Source organism: Bos mutus, unplaced genomic scaffold (genome assembly GCF_027580195.1).
Source record: "Bos mutus isolate GX-2022 unplaced genomic scaffold, NWIPB_WYAK_1.1 CTG243, whole genome shotgun sequence".
NCBI lineage: Eukaryota > Metazoa > Chordata > Mammalia > Artiodactyla > Bovidae > Bos > Bos mutus.
The window spans coordinates 24,082-42,747 of record NW_027219749.1 but is presented as its reverse complement, the minus strand read 5'-3'; the positions used below and the strand labels follow the sequence as shown (position 1 = coordinate 42,747).

The 18,666-nt window shown below is 43.6% G+C and overlaps 1 protein-coding gene across 1 annotated transcript in view; it reads right to left on the bottom strand.

Annotated features, from left to right (window-relative positions):
• Positions 1-18,666, bottom strand: part of LOC138986896 (ATP-binding cassette sub-family C member 4-like) — a gene marked incomplete at its 5' end in the record, with an annotated part of 178,740 nt that overhangs the window by 136,827 nt on the left and 23,247 nt on the right. Inside the window, 7 exon segments of the mRNA XM_070366898.1 lie at positions 2,190-2,284; positions 2,662-2,699; positions 3,518-3,658; positions 4,986-5,186; positions 9,623-9,719; positions 16,794-16,880; positions 17,105-17,199. Of these exon segments, the coding sequence (XP_070222999.1) occupies positions 2,190-2,284; positions 2,662-2,699; positions 3,518-3,658; positions 4,986-5,186; positions 9,623-9,719; positions 16,794-16,880; positions 17,105-17,199 (754 nt within the window).

Genomic DNA, 18,666 nt, shown 5'->3' with positions numbered 1-18,666 from the left:
CAAACAATAAATGCTGAAGAGGGTGTGAAGGAAAAGGAACCCTCTTATACTGTTAGTGGAAATGCAAACTAGTACAGCCACCATGGAGAATAGTATGGAGATTCCTTAAAAAGCTTCAAATAGAACTGCCATACAACCCAGCAATCCCACTGCTGTGCATACACACCGAAGAAACCAGAATTGAAAGAGACACATGTACCCCAATGTTCATTGCAGCAATGTTTACAATAGCTAGGACATGAAAGCAACCTGGATGTCCATTGGCAGATGAATGGATAAGAAAGCTGTGGCATATATACATAATGGAATATTACTCAGCTATTAAAAAGAATGCATTTGAATCAGTTCTAATAAGGTGGATGAAACTGGAGCCTGTTATACAGAGTGAAGTGAGTTGGAAAGAAAAGCAAATACAGAATATTAATGCATATATATGGAATTTAGAAAGATGGTAATGATGACCCTATATGTGAGACAGCAAAAGAGACACAGATGTATAGAACAGTGTTTTGCACTCTATGGGAGAAGGCAAGGGTGGGGTGATTTGAGAATAGCATTGAAACATATATATTATCATATGTGAAACATATCACCAGTCCAAGTTCAATGCATAAGACAGGGTGCTCAGTGCTGGTGCACTGGGATGACCCTGAGGGATGGGATGGGGAGGGTGGGAGGGGGTTCAGGATGGGGAACACATGTACACCCATGGCTGATTCATGTCAATGTATTGCAAAAACCACTACAATATTGTAAAGTAATTAGCCTCCAATTAAATTAATTAAAAAAAGAAACACAAAGCATTTGGAAATGAATACAATAACCTAAATTTAACTTTATTAATGACATAAATTAGTACCTGCTATGCATACAAAAATGAAAATAGCCCTCCTAACATCTCTTGAATTCACAATGCTAAAGAGAGTGGAGAAACCTCTGTAATATACATTCCATCAAATATTTTGTTTTCCTCTTTAGCTGATGTGTCATTGTTATTTCAGCTTTGAAAGCTGTTCAAATTCCTGAATTCCATCAATGGGCATTTGCCTTAGCCTACTGGGCTTCCCTGGCAGTTCAGATGGTAAAGAATTTGCCTGCAGTGCATTGAGACCCTGGTTTGATCCCTGGGCCAGGAAGATCCCCTGGAGTAGGAAATCACAACCCACTCAGTATTCTTGCCTGAGAAACTCCATGGACAGAGGAGTCTGGTGAGCCACAGGCAATGGGGTCACAAAGTCAGACACAACTGAGCGACTAACACACCATCTTATATGAATATATAATATAAGTCCATCTTTCTTTAAGTTACCATAGTTCCTCAATTCAGAAGGTAAACAACTAATAGATTCACATTTCTCAGCAAGTGATCAACATAATAGACACCAAATTTCAATAAGTGGGTTCTAACAAACATAACACACTCTACCTTTGTAGAAAGCTTGTATGAAGGTTTCCTGTGGAAATATATAATATTTTAGGTGAGGATTTCCTTTAAAAAGTATATAATGCTACATATATTCTAAGCACTCCTGTGAAAACACAGAGAGCTGTGTTAATATTGGCCTGGCAAGCCAGATATTAATCACATAGTTGAGGACACAATAATATTGTGATCTCAAGGAAAGAAAGAGAAGGAATTCTAATTTCTAGACACTGGATTTCTCCCTGCTTAACTTCTTTGTTAAGTAGTGAAGCCCAAGAGATGAGTGTACTGAAGGGGAGTTTGCATACCTACAAGGGAATAACACTTTTACATGGGACACTTGCTGCCAAAGGATTTCTTTCAGGATCAATAAAAGCCATGGTTTATTCGGAAAGAATTGAAAGAATCCAAACAAGAGGGTAGGGATCCGTTTCTAATCCCTTTGCCCATTCATGTAATGATGTAAGCTTTAGCTAAAGCAACCCATTAAAATAGACAATAGCACATATTTCCAGTGGCTGATTTTCTCAATATGCAATTCTGGTTTAACTACCAAAATCCAGTACAGAGCAAATTAAGAGTCTTCATGCACCCACTTTCTTCTAGTAGATTTTAAAAATACTCATTCTAATTAATTCACAGAGTAAATGCAACTCAGACTCTTCATCTGTTAAGACATTACTGAATTACTCCTGGGAGCTCTAGTTGTTCACACAGGCTCCTAGTAAACACCTCAGACTCTTGTATAACAGACCAGATGATTTACCTGAGTGAACTGTTGAGTACCAGCCAGAATCAGGTATCTCAATTACCCTTCCTTTCCCATATTTCATGGCATATAGGGTACTCTGTCCATTTGCCCTAGGGAAAAGGGAAGACAAAGAAAAAATATTACACTCTAGATAGAATTTAGGTAAATAACAGAAAAATTAACCTCGATTTAGAAGACGTGTTTTATGGTGGAAAATGGTTCCCAGCTCACTGGGCCCTGTGTCCGTCTACCTTATAAAAAGTCCATTTGAATCACAACTGTCAGCTCTAAGAATTTGAGGAAGCTGCTGAGGGTCAAATACGGGGATAGTCTCACTCCATCAGCCAGAAGTTTACTTCTTTTTCAGAGAAACTATGTGAGAGTCAGAAGAAGAGGCTGAACAAGCCCCAACTAACCCCCCTGCTGTGGGAAAGTGAGGCTTCATGTAGACTTCACAGCCCTTTGGGTCAGACCAGGAATCACTCACCAGTATGCAAGCCACCAATCCTGCAGGACATAGGTAACCTGGAGCAGGAAACAACAGTCACTCACACACTGACATCACTGAGCCTCACACCCCGCTCACTAGGTTGGGAGATGGAAAGGCTCCAGAACGTGGAGACGGTCCTTCCAGCTCAGGTTTGTGCCAAGCCCCACACCCCAGATGACCACAGGTCAGGGGAGGGCATGCTACATTTTAATATCTTTACAAGACATTCTTTTTCTTCCTAGAATCTTTCTGTTATATACAAACAAAACCTCACCTCAATAAGTAAGCCTCACTTATTTTCCTCACAGATTTCACTCAGTGCAAACCAAAATGGACTGCAAAGCATAATAAAAACAGTATAAAAGTCAGGACTTTTCAAAGAAAAAAAAATTTGATAGAAACTGTGATGATCAAGTTTCTTTGTCAGCTTGGCCAGGCCAGTCTCTAGTGGTTCAACCAAACCCTCGTCTAGATGTCGCTATGAAGGTATTCAGTGGATATGATTCACATCATCCTCGGAACTGAAGTAGAGGAGATCACCCTCAACACTGTGGTGGCCTTGTCCAGTCAGTCAAAGGCCTGATGAACAAAACCTGAGGCTTCCTGGAGGAGGAAGAAATTTTGCTTCAAGACTGCAGGGTCAGCTCCTGCCTGAGGTTCCAGCCTGTAGGCCTGCCTTTCTGATTTCACATTGACCAGCTAGACTGCACAACCTCATGAGCCAAATCTCTGAAATAAATCTCTTAATGTATATATTAAACATGTTAATATTAATAAATTAAATAAATACAGTATAAAAAATATGTAAATACCAAGAAGAGGGCACAAAACCAAAATAAATGTTCTTATTTACCTGAGCTCCAATGTTCACTAAAATAAGGTAAATGATGATAAACCAGTGCACACCAGCTGTGAAGTAATTCTCATAGGTCTTAAAACCAACTCTTCCAACCAAACGGCCCTCCAGTGGTAATGTAACCTGGATATTCTCAGTCTGGGAGGGAGAACAGCAGTGAAAACAAAATTTTAAGTAAGGAACCCTCAAATTTCAAAAGTTTACAATGCCCTCCACTGCAAAGCTGTGAGGAAACAGATACATCTCATATGCTCGTAGGAGTGCAGGATGGTCCATTTCCTACAAAAAGGGTGGGCAAATGTCTAGCCAAACCACATATGCATTTACCCTTGGACTCAGCCATCCTACTTTCAGAAATCTATTAGAAAAAGAACATCATTTGCATGAAATTATTCACTGTTGGTGGCTTTGCTTAAAGTCAATCATGACTCAGCACAAGCACAACTACCTGATTCAAGTACAAATGCAGAAGCTTCTTCCAAAATAATACACAAAGTGATATGGCACTAACATATCCCTCTAAATGACTTGTATCACTTCCAATGATAGAAATGTAAACCATACTTGGTGTTCCAAATCCTAGACAAATACAGCAACATGAGTTCACACAGGAAGTTGAAATAATGTGAGTCTGGACAGCACAGGATGGCATATGACCCAAATCTATTTAATTCCTGAATTTCAGGGAGTGATTCCTGAATGTAGAATGTGAGGGACTAATTTGAATATTTATCAGAATCATCCAGGTTCCTAGGTCTGGATATTGTGGGCTTGGATACCAAGAGAGAACCTGTGTATGTTTTTAAGAGAGAGCTACTGCTTTTCTTCATTTCTGTCTGTAGGACCTAGAATGCATTATAGAGTCACATGAGCCAAAGATGTACTCAACTCTATGCTGACCATTGGGCATTCAAGATGAATACAATGTGGCTCTAGGTCTCAAAGGGTAATAAAAAATAGGAAGACAAGAACTAACTCTAAAGTGTCTGGCCTACAACAAATGATCTAACAAAGGGGCAAAATATTACCATCAATCACCTGCAGAACATTCCAACATATAGGAAAAGTAGCTGATTTAATGTGGTCACAGAAAGACTCAGTCTAAAGAGATCTTCACATTAAACCTCTGGATGCATAAGGGAAGCTGGGAGCCACCAGAGTGAGTAGATGTAACTACGGTAAACTGATGGGTTCTCATATCAGCATGAGCCACAAACAGCTGGAAATTCATAGCAGTGCACCCCTACTGAGCTCCATAAGATTCTTCATCCTACACCCAAAGGAGAACACCAAGCAGGCTTGCTCCCTTCATGCTCTTCTAATTCTACCAATTCCATGGAATTAGGCTTGTAATCTTAGGATCTACTTTGGGATAAACAAAGATGTCATGAGAGAATCAGACTGAAGGTCCACGAGGCCACCAAGAGCAGACAGACAAGGGCATGTTGCAGGATGAGAAACTCACATCTTGGTCCTCTGGAGCTGCATCTTTCAAAGAGGGTCTGGAAGACGGTTGAGACTGAACTGAAGACTCGGAGATCAGAGTGAGTGTTCCTGGACCTGGAGATGGTTCAGCCTTCTCTACCTTCTCCCAGAAAATAATATCTTCAAAATCTATCCCAGATTTTGAAAACTCAGCAAAAGTCCCCTTTTGCATAACTTTGCCCTAAAATAAAGAATTTGAGAGGAATTCATTTACATTTGATAATATTAATCCAATCTACATACTAATTAAGAAAAGTTAACTAGTCTCAAATTATTATTTTCCTAAGAAAATTATCTCTAGGTTTGGAATTCTGGTAAAAAAATCTAGATTCAGTTCAGTTCAGTCACTCAGTCACGTCTGACTCTTTGTGACCTCATGGACTACAACATGCCAGGCCTCCCTGTCCATCACCAACTCCTGGAGCTTGCTCAAACTCATGTCTATCAAGTCAGTGATACCATCCAACCATCTCATCCTCTGTCATCCCCTTCTGCATTCAATCTTTCCCAGCATCAAGGTCTTTTCCAATGAGTCAGTTCTTTGCATCAGGTGGCCAAAGTATTGGGGTTTCAGCTTCAGCATCAGTCCTTCCAATGAATATTCAGGACTGGTTTCCTTCAGGATTGACTGGTTTGATCTCACTGCAGTCCAAGGGACTCTCAAGGTTCTTCTCCAACACCACAGTTCAAAAGCATCAATTCTTCAATGCTCAGCTTTCCTTATGGTCCAACTCTCATATCCATACATGACTACTGGAAAAATCATAGCTTTGACTAGTTGGACCTTTGTTGGCAAAGTAATGTCTCTGCTTTTTAATATGCTGTCTAGGTTGGTCATAGCTTTTCTTCCAAAGAGCAAAATGAGCATGGTATTCACTGTCAAACCCTACGCTAGGTGCTGGGGGATATGAAAGAAATGTATGTTCATGTTTTAAAAATGGAGGCCATTGACATAACTACCATGGGAACTCATGGATGCTAAAACTACTGATGTGGGTAGAAGTATCAGTACAGTGTTTTTGGACAACATGGAAATTGAGAGAAGCATCATGTTAAAATGCAAGTAAACAGTTAATTGGGAAGATATTCCAGGAAAGAAACTTAAAAAGGCTGACCCAGATGTGGCAACAAGCACATCTCCAGAGGTAATGCTCTCTCATCAAATCTTCACAGACCATTGTTATAGTATCATGTGCTCCACTGGGAGAAAGACATGTAGGAACCAGCCCTAAACAGAGTACCTATGAGCTTTATCTTCATGGTCTTTACCACTTCCCCACAAATGCAGGAAGTTCCCAGCTGAAAATTCAATATTCTACCTGCCATAGTATTTAAACAAAGAGGCCATGAGACTGAGGTGGCTCTAAATCCTTGACCTCCCATGCCAGCAAACCAACAACTAAGAACCAATGCACTCAGATCTAACAAAAAAATTAAAAAATAAAACATAAGAACAACCAGTCACAAGCAGTCAACCAGGTATCCTCTATTCAGGCAACTGTTTAAGCTACAGTCAATCTAATCATTTTCTTTGAACACATGTGACACATCATTGCAGTTTCCCTCCTTTTGTTGTTGTTCCGTTTCTCAGTCATGTCCAACTCTTTGTGACCCCATGGACTGCAGTACACCAGGCTTCCCTGTTCTTCATATCTCCCTGAGTTTGCTCAAACTCATGTTCATTGAGTCAGTGATGCCATCCAACCATCTAATCTTCATCCCTCTCTTACAAAATCCTATAAAATAATGTGCAAATATCTTCACTATATTCTGACCCCACGAAATATGGCTCAGCTCATTCACTCAATGTCAAACAAAATATAGAGAAAAATCACAGGATGCAAAACTAAACAGAGGAGAGCATCTCTGGTTAAGGCAGGTCAGATGGAAGAAGGTGCCCCAGGACCCTAGCTGGGACCTCTCTCACCCTATCTCCTAAGGTGATCCATTGTGCGAAACTCAATGAAGCATTTGGGTACTGTCTATACTACAGAATTAGAAAACTATTCAGGGTATACTGTGCCTTGTTCCACTTGGGAAGCAAAATTCAAAGACTTTATTTAATGAAATTACCATTTTCTACATAGTACCTATAAGACGCACAAGGAAACAAGTATTGGTACAAGGATAGGAATTTCACTGAGCAGCCAAGCACAGACAACTCTGAGGGGATGAGAGGGCAACCATTCCCTTTCTGCTGTTAGAGATGAACCAGACAAAGAGTAAGGATGGACCCCAACTCATCCAGGGGTGCTCACGAGTGGACAAATAGTTGTTCTAATAGCACTAAAATTGAGGGTAGTGTCCTCAAAAGAAGCAATAAGGGACCCTAAAAGATCTAGGGACAAACTAAATAGGTTACTCTGTCTCCCACTGATCCTGTGCTCATAATATTGTCATCGTTGAGGTTTTACACACTAGTATCACCCTCTTCCAACATGAAATTAACTGTTATCAAATCTGAGAAACCTGAACTCCCCATTCCTGAAAGAGCAGTTAACAGTTGACGTGAGATATTGCTTCTAGAGAGGCAGAGGTTCTGCATTTAATAATCTTTCTTAGGACAGAAGTTCATTTGACAAATGAGGGATCTGACCAACTAGACAGCATATTAAAAAGCAGAGACATTACTTTGCCAACAAAGTTCCAACTAGTCAAAGCTATGGTTTTTCCAGTGGTCATGTATGGATGTGAGAACCAAAAAATTGATGGTTTTGAACTGTGGTGTTGGAGAACACTCTTGGACTGTAAGGAAATCAAACCACTCAATCCTAGAGGAGATCAGTCCTGAATATTCATTGAAAGGACTGATGCTGAAGCAGAAACTCCAATACTTTGGCCACCTAATGTGAAGAGCTGACTCATTTGAAAAGACCCTGATGCTGGAAAAGATTGAAGGCAGGATGAGAAGGGAATGACAGAGGATGAGAAGGTTGGATGGCATCACCGACTCAGTGACTTTGAGTAGACTCTGGGAGTTGGCAATGGACAGGGAGGTCTGGCGTGCTGCAGTCCATGGGGTCGCAAAGAGTCAGACACAACTGAGCAACTGAACTGACTGACCAAGGGCCTGTGGAACAGGCAAGGATTAATGACGGAGGTGCTGAGGCTCAGAAACAAAGAAGCCAAGGTCTGAAGCATCAAACAACCAGTAAGCCTGAAATATTCTCACTAATCTCCACCCCATCCCCAGCCATGCTAGGAGTTGGGGTTGATTGGTAGCCCCTAGAAAGTAAGTTCAAGCCCTAAACATGATGCCTGTGAACATGATCTTATTTGCATTCAGTGTCTTTGTAGATGTAATGAAGTTAAGATGAGGTCACACTGGAACAGGGTGACCTTAAATCCTATGTGAATGATATCCTTATGAGAAGAGACTCAGACACGGGGACAACAGCCATGTGACATCAGAGGTAGAGACCACAGTGCTGCAGCTGGAAGCCAAGGAACACAAGGAAGATCCGTGAACACCACCAGCTGGAAGGAAGGATTCTCCCCTGGAGCCTTCAGAGACAGCATGGCCCTGCCGGCACCTGGATCTGGGATCTATAGCCTCCAGAACAGGAAAAAGATAAACTTCTGTTGTTTTGTCACCCAGTTTGCAGTGCTTTGTTACAGCAGCTCTAGAAACTGATACCCTATCCTGAGCCCACACTTCTGTCTCCTAAGCTTTACTAAGACTTCTAACTGCTTCTGCTGTCGCCCCTCCAATGACCATCAGAGGAATATCTTAACTCCAGGATAAGAACACTTCGCTTCTCTGCTCTGGACCATCCAAGGCTTCAATCCCACTTCCAGGCTCACTGCCCACTGCTCAGGGACCATCTCCCTCCAAATCCCCCTGCTCACTCTCCTCAGACACACTGGTCTTCCTGCCGTTCCTCCAATCTGCCAGGTCAGCTCCTTCCTCAAGACTCCCTGCCTCAGATCCCCTCCTCCAGGTGTTGCATGGCCCCCACCTTCATGTCATTCAGACCCTATGAGGCACCAGCTCCTCAAGGAGACAGCCAGGATGTCACCTTCTTTATTACATCCATCCCCATAAGAACAGGAGTCCCATGAAGGCAGGGCCTTGTCCTCCTGCTGCACAGGCTCCCACACATATTGGGCACATAGAGACCTGGGCAGGGAGACCTGCAGAGTGGGCATCTCTGACCCAGGTGCTTAGCTACCCAACCTTGCTTCTAGTGTTAATGGAAGATGCACTTTAGGCAAATTGTGCTTGACAATCATGTGGATACAAACAGGTCTCAGTAGCTCTAATTTCCAAGTAAAAAACTTTGACTTAAGTTATATAAGGGGAAAACACAAGTTATAAATAAAATAGCATCATTATCCTTAACAAATTTCAATAGAACAGTCATATTTCAGTAGTCCTGTGGTAGCACTCCTATATGCTTTAGTGTTTATGTGGCTTCAAGTTTAATAGTGACACTTTACAGGTCTTTGGATTGATCCTCAAAAACATGAATAGCATCAGCTCTGAGAAAAAGAGGGAGTTAAATTGAGGGAGAAGAGGACATTTACCATGAATCCAAGGAGAGTGACCTGCTGGGAGGTCTGGCCTTCAACACACCTGAGTGCTAGCAATTTCACAGGCTTCTAGAAACTACTTACATCTCTCAGTATCAGAATCTGACTTGCATCTTTTAGGTACTGCAGCTGATGAGTCACTAAGATTGTGATCTTCTCCTTCAAGGCTTGACGAATACACCTACAAATGTAAAAAGTATAGAATGCAAATGCACATTAGTGGGGGTGCTCCAAACTGAAAACACATATTCTGAAAACATAATGAGACAAAAACAACACAGCAAAGGTCTATAGTTTAAATAAAAAACAAATAATACAAATTAAATACAAATATGTCAATGATCCTGAATAGGTCCTCAAATTTATCAGCAGCAAATGTGAACCCAGCTCTGCTAAAAAAAAATTCTAAAAAACAGTCCAGTGAAGGAGGCACTTGCTAAATATTTTCTGAAAACTCAGCTTAACAATAATTTACATTTCATAATGAAAAATAATTGAGCAATACTGAGATTCCAAAACTTGACTGAACTTAATATTTTATCACTATGTGGGAAGGGGAAAAGAGGCATCTATGTTATATAAAAACGTGTGCATTTTCCTTAGACAATTTTCTAGGGGATTATTTATGATTTATGATGCATACATTAACAACAAAAAATTAATAGAATCTTGGTAACCTTTGCTAGAGTGCCTTTTCTAGACACTTCTTCCCAAATAATATTAAACAGAAAATGAATGCCAACGTGGCCTCCATCAGTCTCTACAACAGTCCCAGTCCCATCCAGGAAATCAGTCTTCTTTCATAAGGACTGAACACCTTCCAAATATGAAAATTAAAGAACAGAATTCAGATGGCCCAAAGCACAATGGGAATCATCCAATGGCCAAAAGACACACCAGTTCTCTTACCCAAGACCCTTGTGTGATCAGGCCACCCAAAATGGCTGTTCTCTTGCTCTCTATACATCCCCTTCTCGACCAGTGTCTGCTTCACCTACACCTACTTACATGACTGACCTTCCTATATGCTTGTCCCAGCCCAGCTAATGACGGCTCTAGCTTCAGATCACAATCCTCCATGATGCTTGTCAAAGGGGCAAGAAGGACATGACCCTCTGCTGGTTTTCATGGTGACCAATGGCCCACCCTGACATCAACTTCCCCTATAACAGGTCATGTCCCCCCTCTCCTGCCGCCTTGCCCTGGGAGCAAAGACTACCACCATGTCCTCTTCCAACGTGGGCCTCAAATGATAGGATGCCCTTCCAGGATTTCCTTTGCACATGTAAGTGGGCCCTAATAATTAAACCATATGTGTGTTTGTCACTGATTCTGGGCTCTTTCTTAAGTCTAACCTGGGCAAGTCACAGGCCTGGCAGGTCTGGAAGGCCAACAACCTCTCTCAGTATCCAACCTTAAGTGTTTTTACAGTAACTTCTCCAACTGCTTCACATTTTTAATGCAAACCCCTAGGAACTCAGCCCCAGTCTCATCCCACAAGGTCCACAACCTCTCCAGGGAAGCAAGTGGCTGGATTTGGGGCCCTGGTGACCACAGTCAGGGCTGCAAGCAGGTACTCTGGGTGCCCAAGTCCCTCACAGAGCAAATCTCAGGAACCTGGGCCAGAACTCAGTCTGTGAGTGAGTCAAATGAAGAGTGTGAAGGCAGAAGACTGCAGCTCAGTCCCTCTCACGAGCCTGATGTCAGATGAGTGATGAAACCTCAGTTTCTTCATCTCAAAACAAGGCCAAGGACAACTCACCCACAGGTGCTGAGAAATGAAACCACCAATCCACTCAGTAAATGTCAGCCCCATTCTCCACTCCTCCCTAACCATGAGCAGTCATGTGCTTTGGACTCATGACAGAAAAGTCCTAAGGGGACACTCTGAACACTGGGTCTGTGATGAGAAGCAAGACCCCAGGATGTAGACACATACACCATTGCTTCATTAAGTCCAAAAGGATTCATTTTGCCCTTTGACATATCTTAGTTCAGCATTTGTATCTAAGATTCCTGAGTGAGCAAACCTCTTCAGACTTAGTACTAAAGCTTTTAATGGAACTGTTTCTCCTTAATTCATAATTACTTGCCAACAGTCCCTGAAGGCAGATGTTAATCAAATCTGATGGGTTTCTATGTCCAAGATGGAGCCACCCAAAAGTGGTAAAATGTTTGCTTCCTAACATTCCATCAGAGATGAAGTAATATAAATAATTACAACAAAGTGGCCAATTAATGACTTTGAAATTTTCCTAAATAATGCTTTTTATCCATCTCTAGCTGAAACTCCAGTACTTTGGCCACCTCATGCAAAGAGTTGACTCATTGGAAAAGACTCTGATGCTGGGAGGGATTGGGGGCAGAAGGAGAAGGGGACGACAGAGGATGAGATAGCTGGATGGCATCACTGACTCGATGGACGTTGAGTCTGAGTGAACTCCAGGTGTTGATGATGGACAGGGAGGCCGAGCGTGCTGTGATTCATGGGGTCGCAAAGAGTCAGACATGACTGAGCAACTGAACTGAACTGAACTGAAGAAGATAGTCTATTTTTCAAGTTTCAGAGTAAAGATTTCCAAGTTATGTCATAAAAATGATTCAAAAACAAGTTAGCTATTAAATCTATATAAGGGCTGTGTTCTATTTATTGGGTTGGCCACAAAATTCCTTCAGGTTTTTCCATAACATCTTACAGAAAACCCAACTGAACTTTTTGGCCAATCCAGTATCATTCTCTATAGGGGCTGTGTTAAGAGGAGATACATTCCATGGTAGAGGGGATACAAATAATTCAGAAACCGCACCTTCATCCATTCAATCAGCAAAGGTTTACTGAGGTGCCACTCTCTTGACGTACAACACAGGCCAAGAAAGCAGACATTACTTTGCACCATGTAAAAGGGGGATACACTGAATGAGTACAGGACATGTACTATCAGGCCATGATGTGTGCTCTGAAGAAAAAGCAAGGGGGCTGCTGTAGTTGGGGAGACACAGGAGCCCTGAGATTCTCTGGGGAAACATCCCTGGAAGAAGACACAGCAGGTGCAGGGGTCTGGGACAGAACATGCTGGGCTGAGGCACCTTCCTGCATTCATAGCTTCTAGAGGGTGGGGAGACTCATAAATAGTCAAGTGCACCCACTGAGGGCAGTGAGAAGACAGAGGGCACGGGCTGCACCTGGAGGAGGAGGAGGGAATGTCAGGTCCTGTCTTCCATCTTCCTTCTGTGTCCTGGTGCACTGCTCCCTGGCTCTGGGACAGAGGGACCACTATGTATAGACAGACAGGGGTGAGAAAGGACCCCCACAAAGCCAGCACAGTGGATTACCGAGTAGGTGTGGGGAAGAGCTAGAAAGGCTGATGGGGGCAGATGGCAAAGAAGCCTGTTCTCTGAGGACCTGGAGCTGCTTCCTAAACATGGGAGGAATGGGAGGGGAGGGCAGGGGGAGGTCTATGAAGGGCTGGACCAGGAGGGTGAGCTGTGTAGACAGCAGCATGGGAGTCTGATCAGGACAGACCTGAAAAACTGATGACGCAGGAGGCAGGGGTCTGGTGATGTGGGGCTGATCCAGGAGAAGGTCCATGGCTGGACACAAATGAGACTGCATCAGTTCATCTAAGGACTCTCACCTTCTATAGGTAATAGAACCCACTTAATTATCACAAAATATAGTTATAAAAATCACAAATATTAGTAACCTGGTATATATTAATATACTCATGACTAAAGGAAGATGAAAATGGCAAGTAGAAGTGTGATTCATTCACTTTTAATAGAAAATATTCACCACAAATAAGCTTCAACACGACCACCATCTCTCATAGCATATTGTTCTGTCCAAATGCCTAACTCATTGAGAACATTCTCAGTCACTGTTGAGTGATTTCCTAAATTGCCTTTGTGATCCCTGCCCTAAGTTTCCCCAGAGAATGTGGTTCTGATTAGCATACAAGTCTTAACAAGCTTGCTTCTATTAAGTGTACATCCAAGGTCATTAAACCGAAAGGTTGGAGAGAACTTTATAAACATGTTATAAACACCTCACCTTTATAAACACCTAAGAGAGTTTTTGTGTTCAGCACACTGATACATGGCAATCCATAAACTTTCCCTTCCCCTCCCTGTGACACAGACACAAGAGCCAGCAGAAACTGCTCTTGCAGTGATGGGGAACTTGTGCAGAGGCACACAAGACAGGGTAGCAGACACTTGCAAGTTCAGGGTGGAGTGTTGGGAACAGGGAGGCTGAGCTACTCATGATGCCAGGAGAGTGGGGGATGGAAACTCATGTCTCACTACTAGTATTCCATCACTGAACTCATGACAAGCCACAAGGCACTACCTAAGGGAAAAGTCATCAGTGAAAGTATTGGTCACTCAGTCATGTCTGACTCTTTGCAACCCCAGGATTTTCCAGGCAAGAAATTTCCAGGGGATCTTCTTGACCCAGGGATTGAACCCAGGTCTCCTGCATTGCAGGTAGATTCTTTACCATCTGAGCCACTAGGTGCTTTAAATAAGAGAAAATTTATCAAATCACAATCAAAGGAGGGTGGGAAAGGGGGGGTCAGATCGGAGTGTGGGCCATGCCACATGTCAGCTGCCCTGCTCTCTTTTGTTCTGAAAGATTCAATGCTAATGTGTCATTTTTGTGTGTGGTAAAATATACATAACATGAAATTTACAATTTTAACTATTTTTTATGCATACAGCTCAATGGCATTAAGTACATTCACATCATTGTGTAACCATCACCACCATCCATCTCCAGAGCTCTTTCATTGCCCCAACACTAAGCACCTTTCACATACAGCCTTCAGTGGTACCTGCCTCATGACCCCTGCTTAATGGATGTGGAATCCCAGCTCCTCATATCCAGAGCTCAGAGCTCCTCACATATCTCTCTCACTCACTCCACTAATCTGCTTAAGTCTCTTTATTTGCTATTTAAGATTTGCTGTGAATGAATTCTGTTCCCCCAAAAATTCATATGATGGCACATTGACCACCAGAACCTTAGAATCTGGTGACAGAACCTTTAAAGAGGTAGTTGTTACCCTCAATTATAGTGGGCCTAATCCCATATGACTGGTGTTCTTAGAAGAGGAGACTAAGACATAAGGACAGAAACACAGGGGTGTGCATGAACAGAGGGAGGACCATGTCCGAGGACACAGTGAGGAAGCTGTCATCAGAAGATAAGGAAAAGGTCTAAGGAGAAACCAAACTGCCCACACCTTGATCATGAAAGTCTAGCCTTTAGAACTGTGAGAGAATGAATTTCTATTATTTACGCACTGCTCCCCCAGCTCTGCCATCTCTGGCAGCCTGCTGTGACTGAATGTTTATGCCCTCAAAATACACACACTGAAACCTAATCCCCACTGTGAAAGTACTGGAGATGGGGCCATTGGGAGGTGACAGGTCATGAGGGTGGAGTCTGCCTGAATGGGACTAGTGCCTTTATAAAAGGGACCCACACGGCTCCCTCACCCCTTCCACCACATGAGGACACAGGAATTGGGTCCTTACCAGACACCAAATCTGCCAACACCCTCACCTTGGACTTGCCTGAGCTCTGGTCTCTGTGAGATCAGCCTGGACAGACATAGCCCCAGCAAACTAACACAGGACCTGACAGCGAGAATTCCCAAACAGCTTCTCTCTGCTGTACAACCTGCCTTGTCCAGGCGAGGACGTGCCTTCTGTTCTCACAGCCTCGCTTCCTGTGCTTCTACTCTTCCTCCAGCAAAGGGAACTGGGTCTTATTTTCAGCCTCTACATACATACCCAGCCTGCACGCCCCCAGGGCACTTCCCGCCCAGCCCGGGGCACAGGGAGCTTTCCAACATCCACTTCCATTCAGCACTTACTATCCAGTACAGTGAAGTCGCTCAGTCATGTATGACTCTTTGCGACCCCATGGTCTGTAGCCTACCAGGCTCCTCCCTCCATGGGATTCTCCAGGCAAGAGTACTGGAGTGGGTTGCCATTCCTTTCTCCAGGGGATCTTCCCGACCCAGGAATCCAACCCAGGTCTCTCGCATTCCAGGCAGACGCTTTAACCTCTGAGCCACCAGGGAAGCAGAAACCTCTAAACCCTGACTCAGCTGACCTTTTCCCAGGCATCTGTCTTAACAAGCTCCACATTGAGACAGGTTCCTCAGAGGCAGAAATGAGAGCTGGGCATCCTAGTCTCCCTTATTCTGCCCAGTATGGGTCCTTCCCCTCTCCTGGCTCTCCGTCCTCCTTATAAACTAAGAGGTTTTGTGCAGGGACATCTGTAAGGGCATTGATCCCAGTGCACACAGCAGGGCATTAATAAGTGCAGCTGGAAGGCTTGTTGGCTTTAACAAGGTGAACAACAGCAAGGTAAGCAACCATGGGGTAGATGTGGATGCTGTTGTAGCAAAAGCAAGCTCATGCAGCTTTCAAAAAGGCCAGTCTAGACTCCATCAGAGGCTTCAGTCAGCGTGTATTAGGACACATTATTCACAGAAAAGCATAAGAGTTGTTTTACTTCAGTCATTCTGTGGCCAGGCAAAAGCAATTTGTATTCCAGAAACACAAAAATGAGAGTCAAGATTTCCACCAGATTCTAGATCTCTAGTTCCACATTCAGGCTAACCCTACATCATGGGTCTAAGTATTAAATCAAATAAGCATCCATGAAGCAACGCTAAATGATTAAATTCATACTTAGATGTGGAATAAGTTAGTCTTAATTCTAGGCCTTATTAAGAATTTCCAAACCTACAGAATAATAAGCATAAACCAACAGGGCCTTTCCACAGAAGCCCTGTGTCAGTACTGAAAATTTTGCTTCTAATGTGCCTTAAACACATGATGGAGGAAAAGGACTGACACTAAGTACTAGATTACTGGGTCCAACTCTACGATTTAAAAACCATTCACCATCTTTCTTACTTCAAGGCTCTGGATCCATCACAGTGTCTGGTTATTAACTGCAGGTCACGGGGAAATCTCCCATCTATTCCTCACTCCCTAAAGCACAGACCCCACTGTCCTTCACACATTGGAAGCACCTGCTGTATTTTCCTGTCCTGACCTCATCATGATGCAAAATTCTCTAAGATGGATCTTCTGTGGAGGGAAGGGAGGGGAGAGAGGGACACCAGGGCAGAGCGAGCTGAGTCTCCTGAAGCACAAAGGCTTTCCTGAGCTCTCTTCCCCAATCTCTACAGGGTTCCTGGAAAGCAGAGATGATAGAAAACAGGAGCTAACTCACTGTTTGAACAAGTGCCTGCTGATTCCTACATCCACTGCGCTGAGCGGATCGTCCAGGAGGTAGATGTCTGCATCCTGATACACGGCTCTAGAAAACGTAGAGAGACGTCAGGAGAGGATACTACACACTCCCTGGGTCCCACCTCTGAATTCATGACGGCGTCCAACAACTCCAGGTTCATTCCAGGAGCCCAGGGAAAGGGCCAAGACCCTGCTTCACACAGGCCAACCCGGTGAGCGGGGTCTGCATGCTCACGTCCACTGGGAGGTGCAGAGGAGGAGGGGCAGGATGGCAACTGAAACCCCATTTACCTGGCAAGGCTGACCCGGGCTTTCTGTCCTTCACTCAGTGGGGTTCCCCGGTCTCCTATCTCAGTTAGATCATTTTCCTTCAAAAGCTGTAAATCCTACATGGAGATAGAAAAGGAGAAGAAAAAAAAAAAAAAAAAGATCTAAAATATGTTCTCCTGCCATCCTAACTTTTTAGCATCAGTTCTCCCCACAGTGTTTGATCAACAACAACGAGTATATTTCATAGTGGCTAAACCATAACACTGAACAATTTAAAAAATCCTCAGGTTTTCTTTTTGTTTGTTTGTTTTCATTCTGTAGTTTTTCACAACATTTATGCATCTGACCATTCTAACAGATATTTATTGTGTATCAATATACACCAGACATTGTTCTGGGCACAATGAATTCAGCCATGAGGAAACAAAGCCCCTAGAGTTTCTCTCCACAGTGGAGGATGAACAATAAGGAAAATTAACCTGAGTGCAAGTACTGAGGATGAGAAGGAAAAGGAAGTGGGCTCAGGGGGCAGAGAGTAAAGGAGGGAAGTGAGTCCACACTGGGGTGTGAGGGCTCTGCTCAGAGCGGGGGTGAGCAGATCCGGGAGAGGGGGAGGGGCTCAGGCAGACCTGGAGAGGCTGCTCCACACAGAGGGATGGGCAAGTGCAGGGGCCACGGGGAGGTGCCCAAGGTGTTCAGGACAAGCAAGGAGGCAGGAGAGCAGAGCTGAGTAAGAATGAGGGAAGTGAGGGCAGAGACAGAGCAGGAGGAGCCTGGGGTCACTCCAGTAACAGGAGGAGTGGGAGAAGGGAGGACTGACCTGGTCTGAGATTTCTACAGAATCACTTCTGTGCTTTGCAGAAAACAAGCAATATGGGAGAATGAGTGAGGATAGATACAAGTATGGAGGCTACTGGAATAATCTAAGTAAGAGATGACAGTGGCCAGGACCACAGTGGGAGCAGCAGGGATGGAGAGATGGAGCACACTCCAGACACATTCTGAAGGCAGAGTCTGCAAGACCTACTGATGGGATGGGTGTGGGTTGTAAGAAGAGCACCATGGTGTTTGGAGCATGAGGAAGAACAGGGTCACCGTTTACTGAGTTGTTACTGATGAAAGTCAAAGTGAAAGTCGCTTAGTCATGTCTGACTCTTTGTGACTCCATGGAATTCTCCAGGCCAGAATACTGGAGTGGGTAGCCTTTCCCTTATCCAGGTGATCTTCCCAACCCAGGAATCAAACCCAGGTCTCCCACACTGCAGGCAGATTCTTTATCAACTGAGCTATCAGGGAAGCTCTGCTACTGATGATTGATGCCTGTTTTCTCATTAATCCAACAGGGGGACCCCATTCACAGTGTGAATCACAACATTCAAAGCTTGTGACCATGAGGACAAGAAAGAGGGTGTCTCCATCATAACCCTCCCTGACAGCCACAAAGACACATAGACAGACACAGGTTCCCTGCTCACTCAAAGCTTAACAAGGGAGGATCAAATGAAAAGCAGCAATTGTTCTGTCATGAAAATTCATTATTTCATCTTATTTCTTCATCAAGCTCAGAAGTTAATACCATCTCT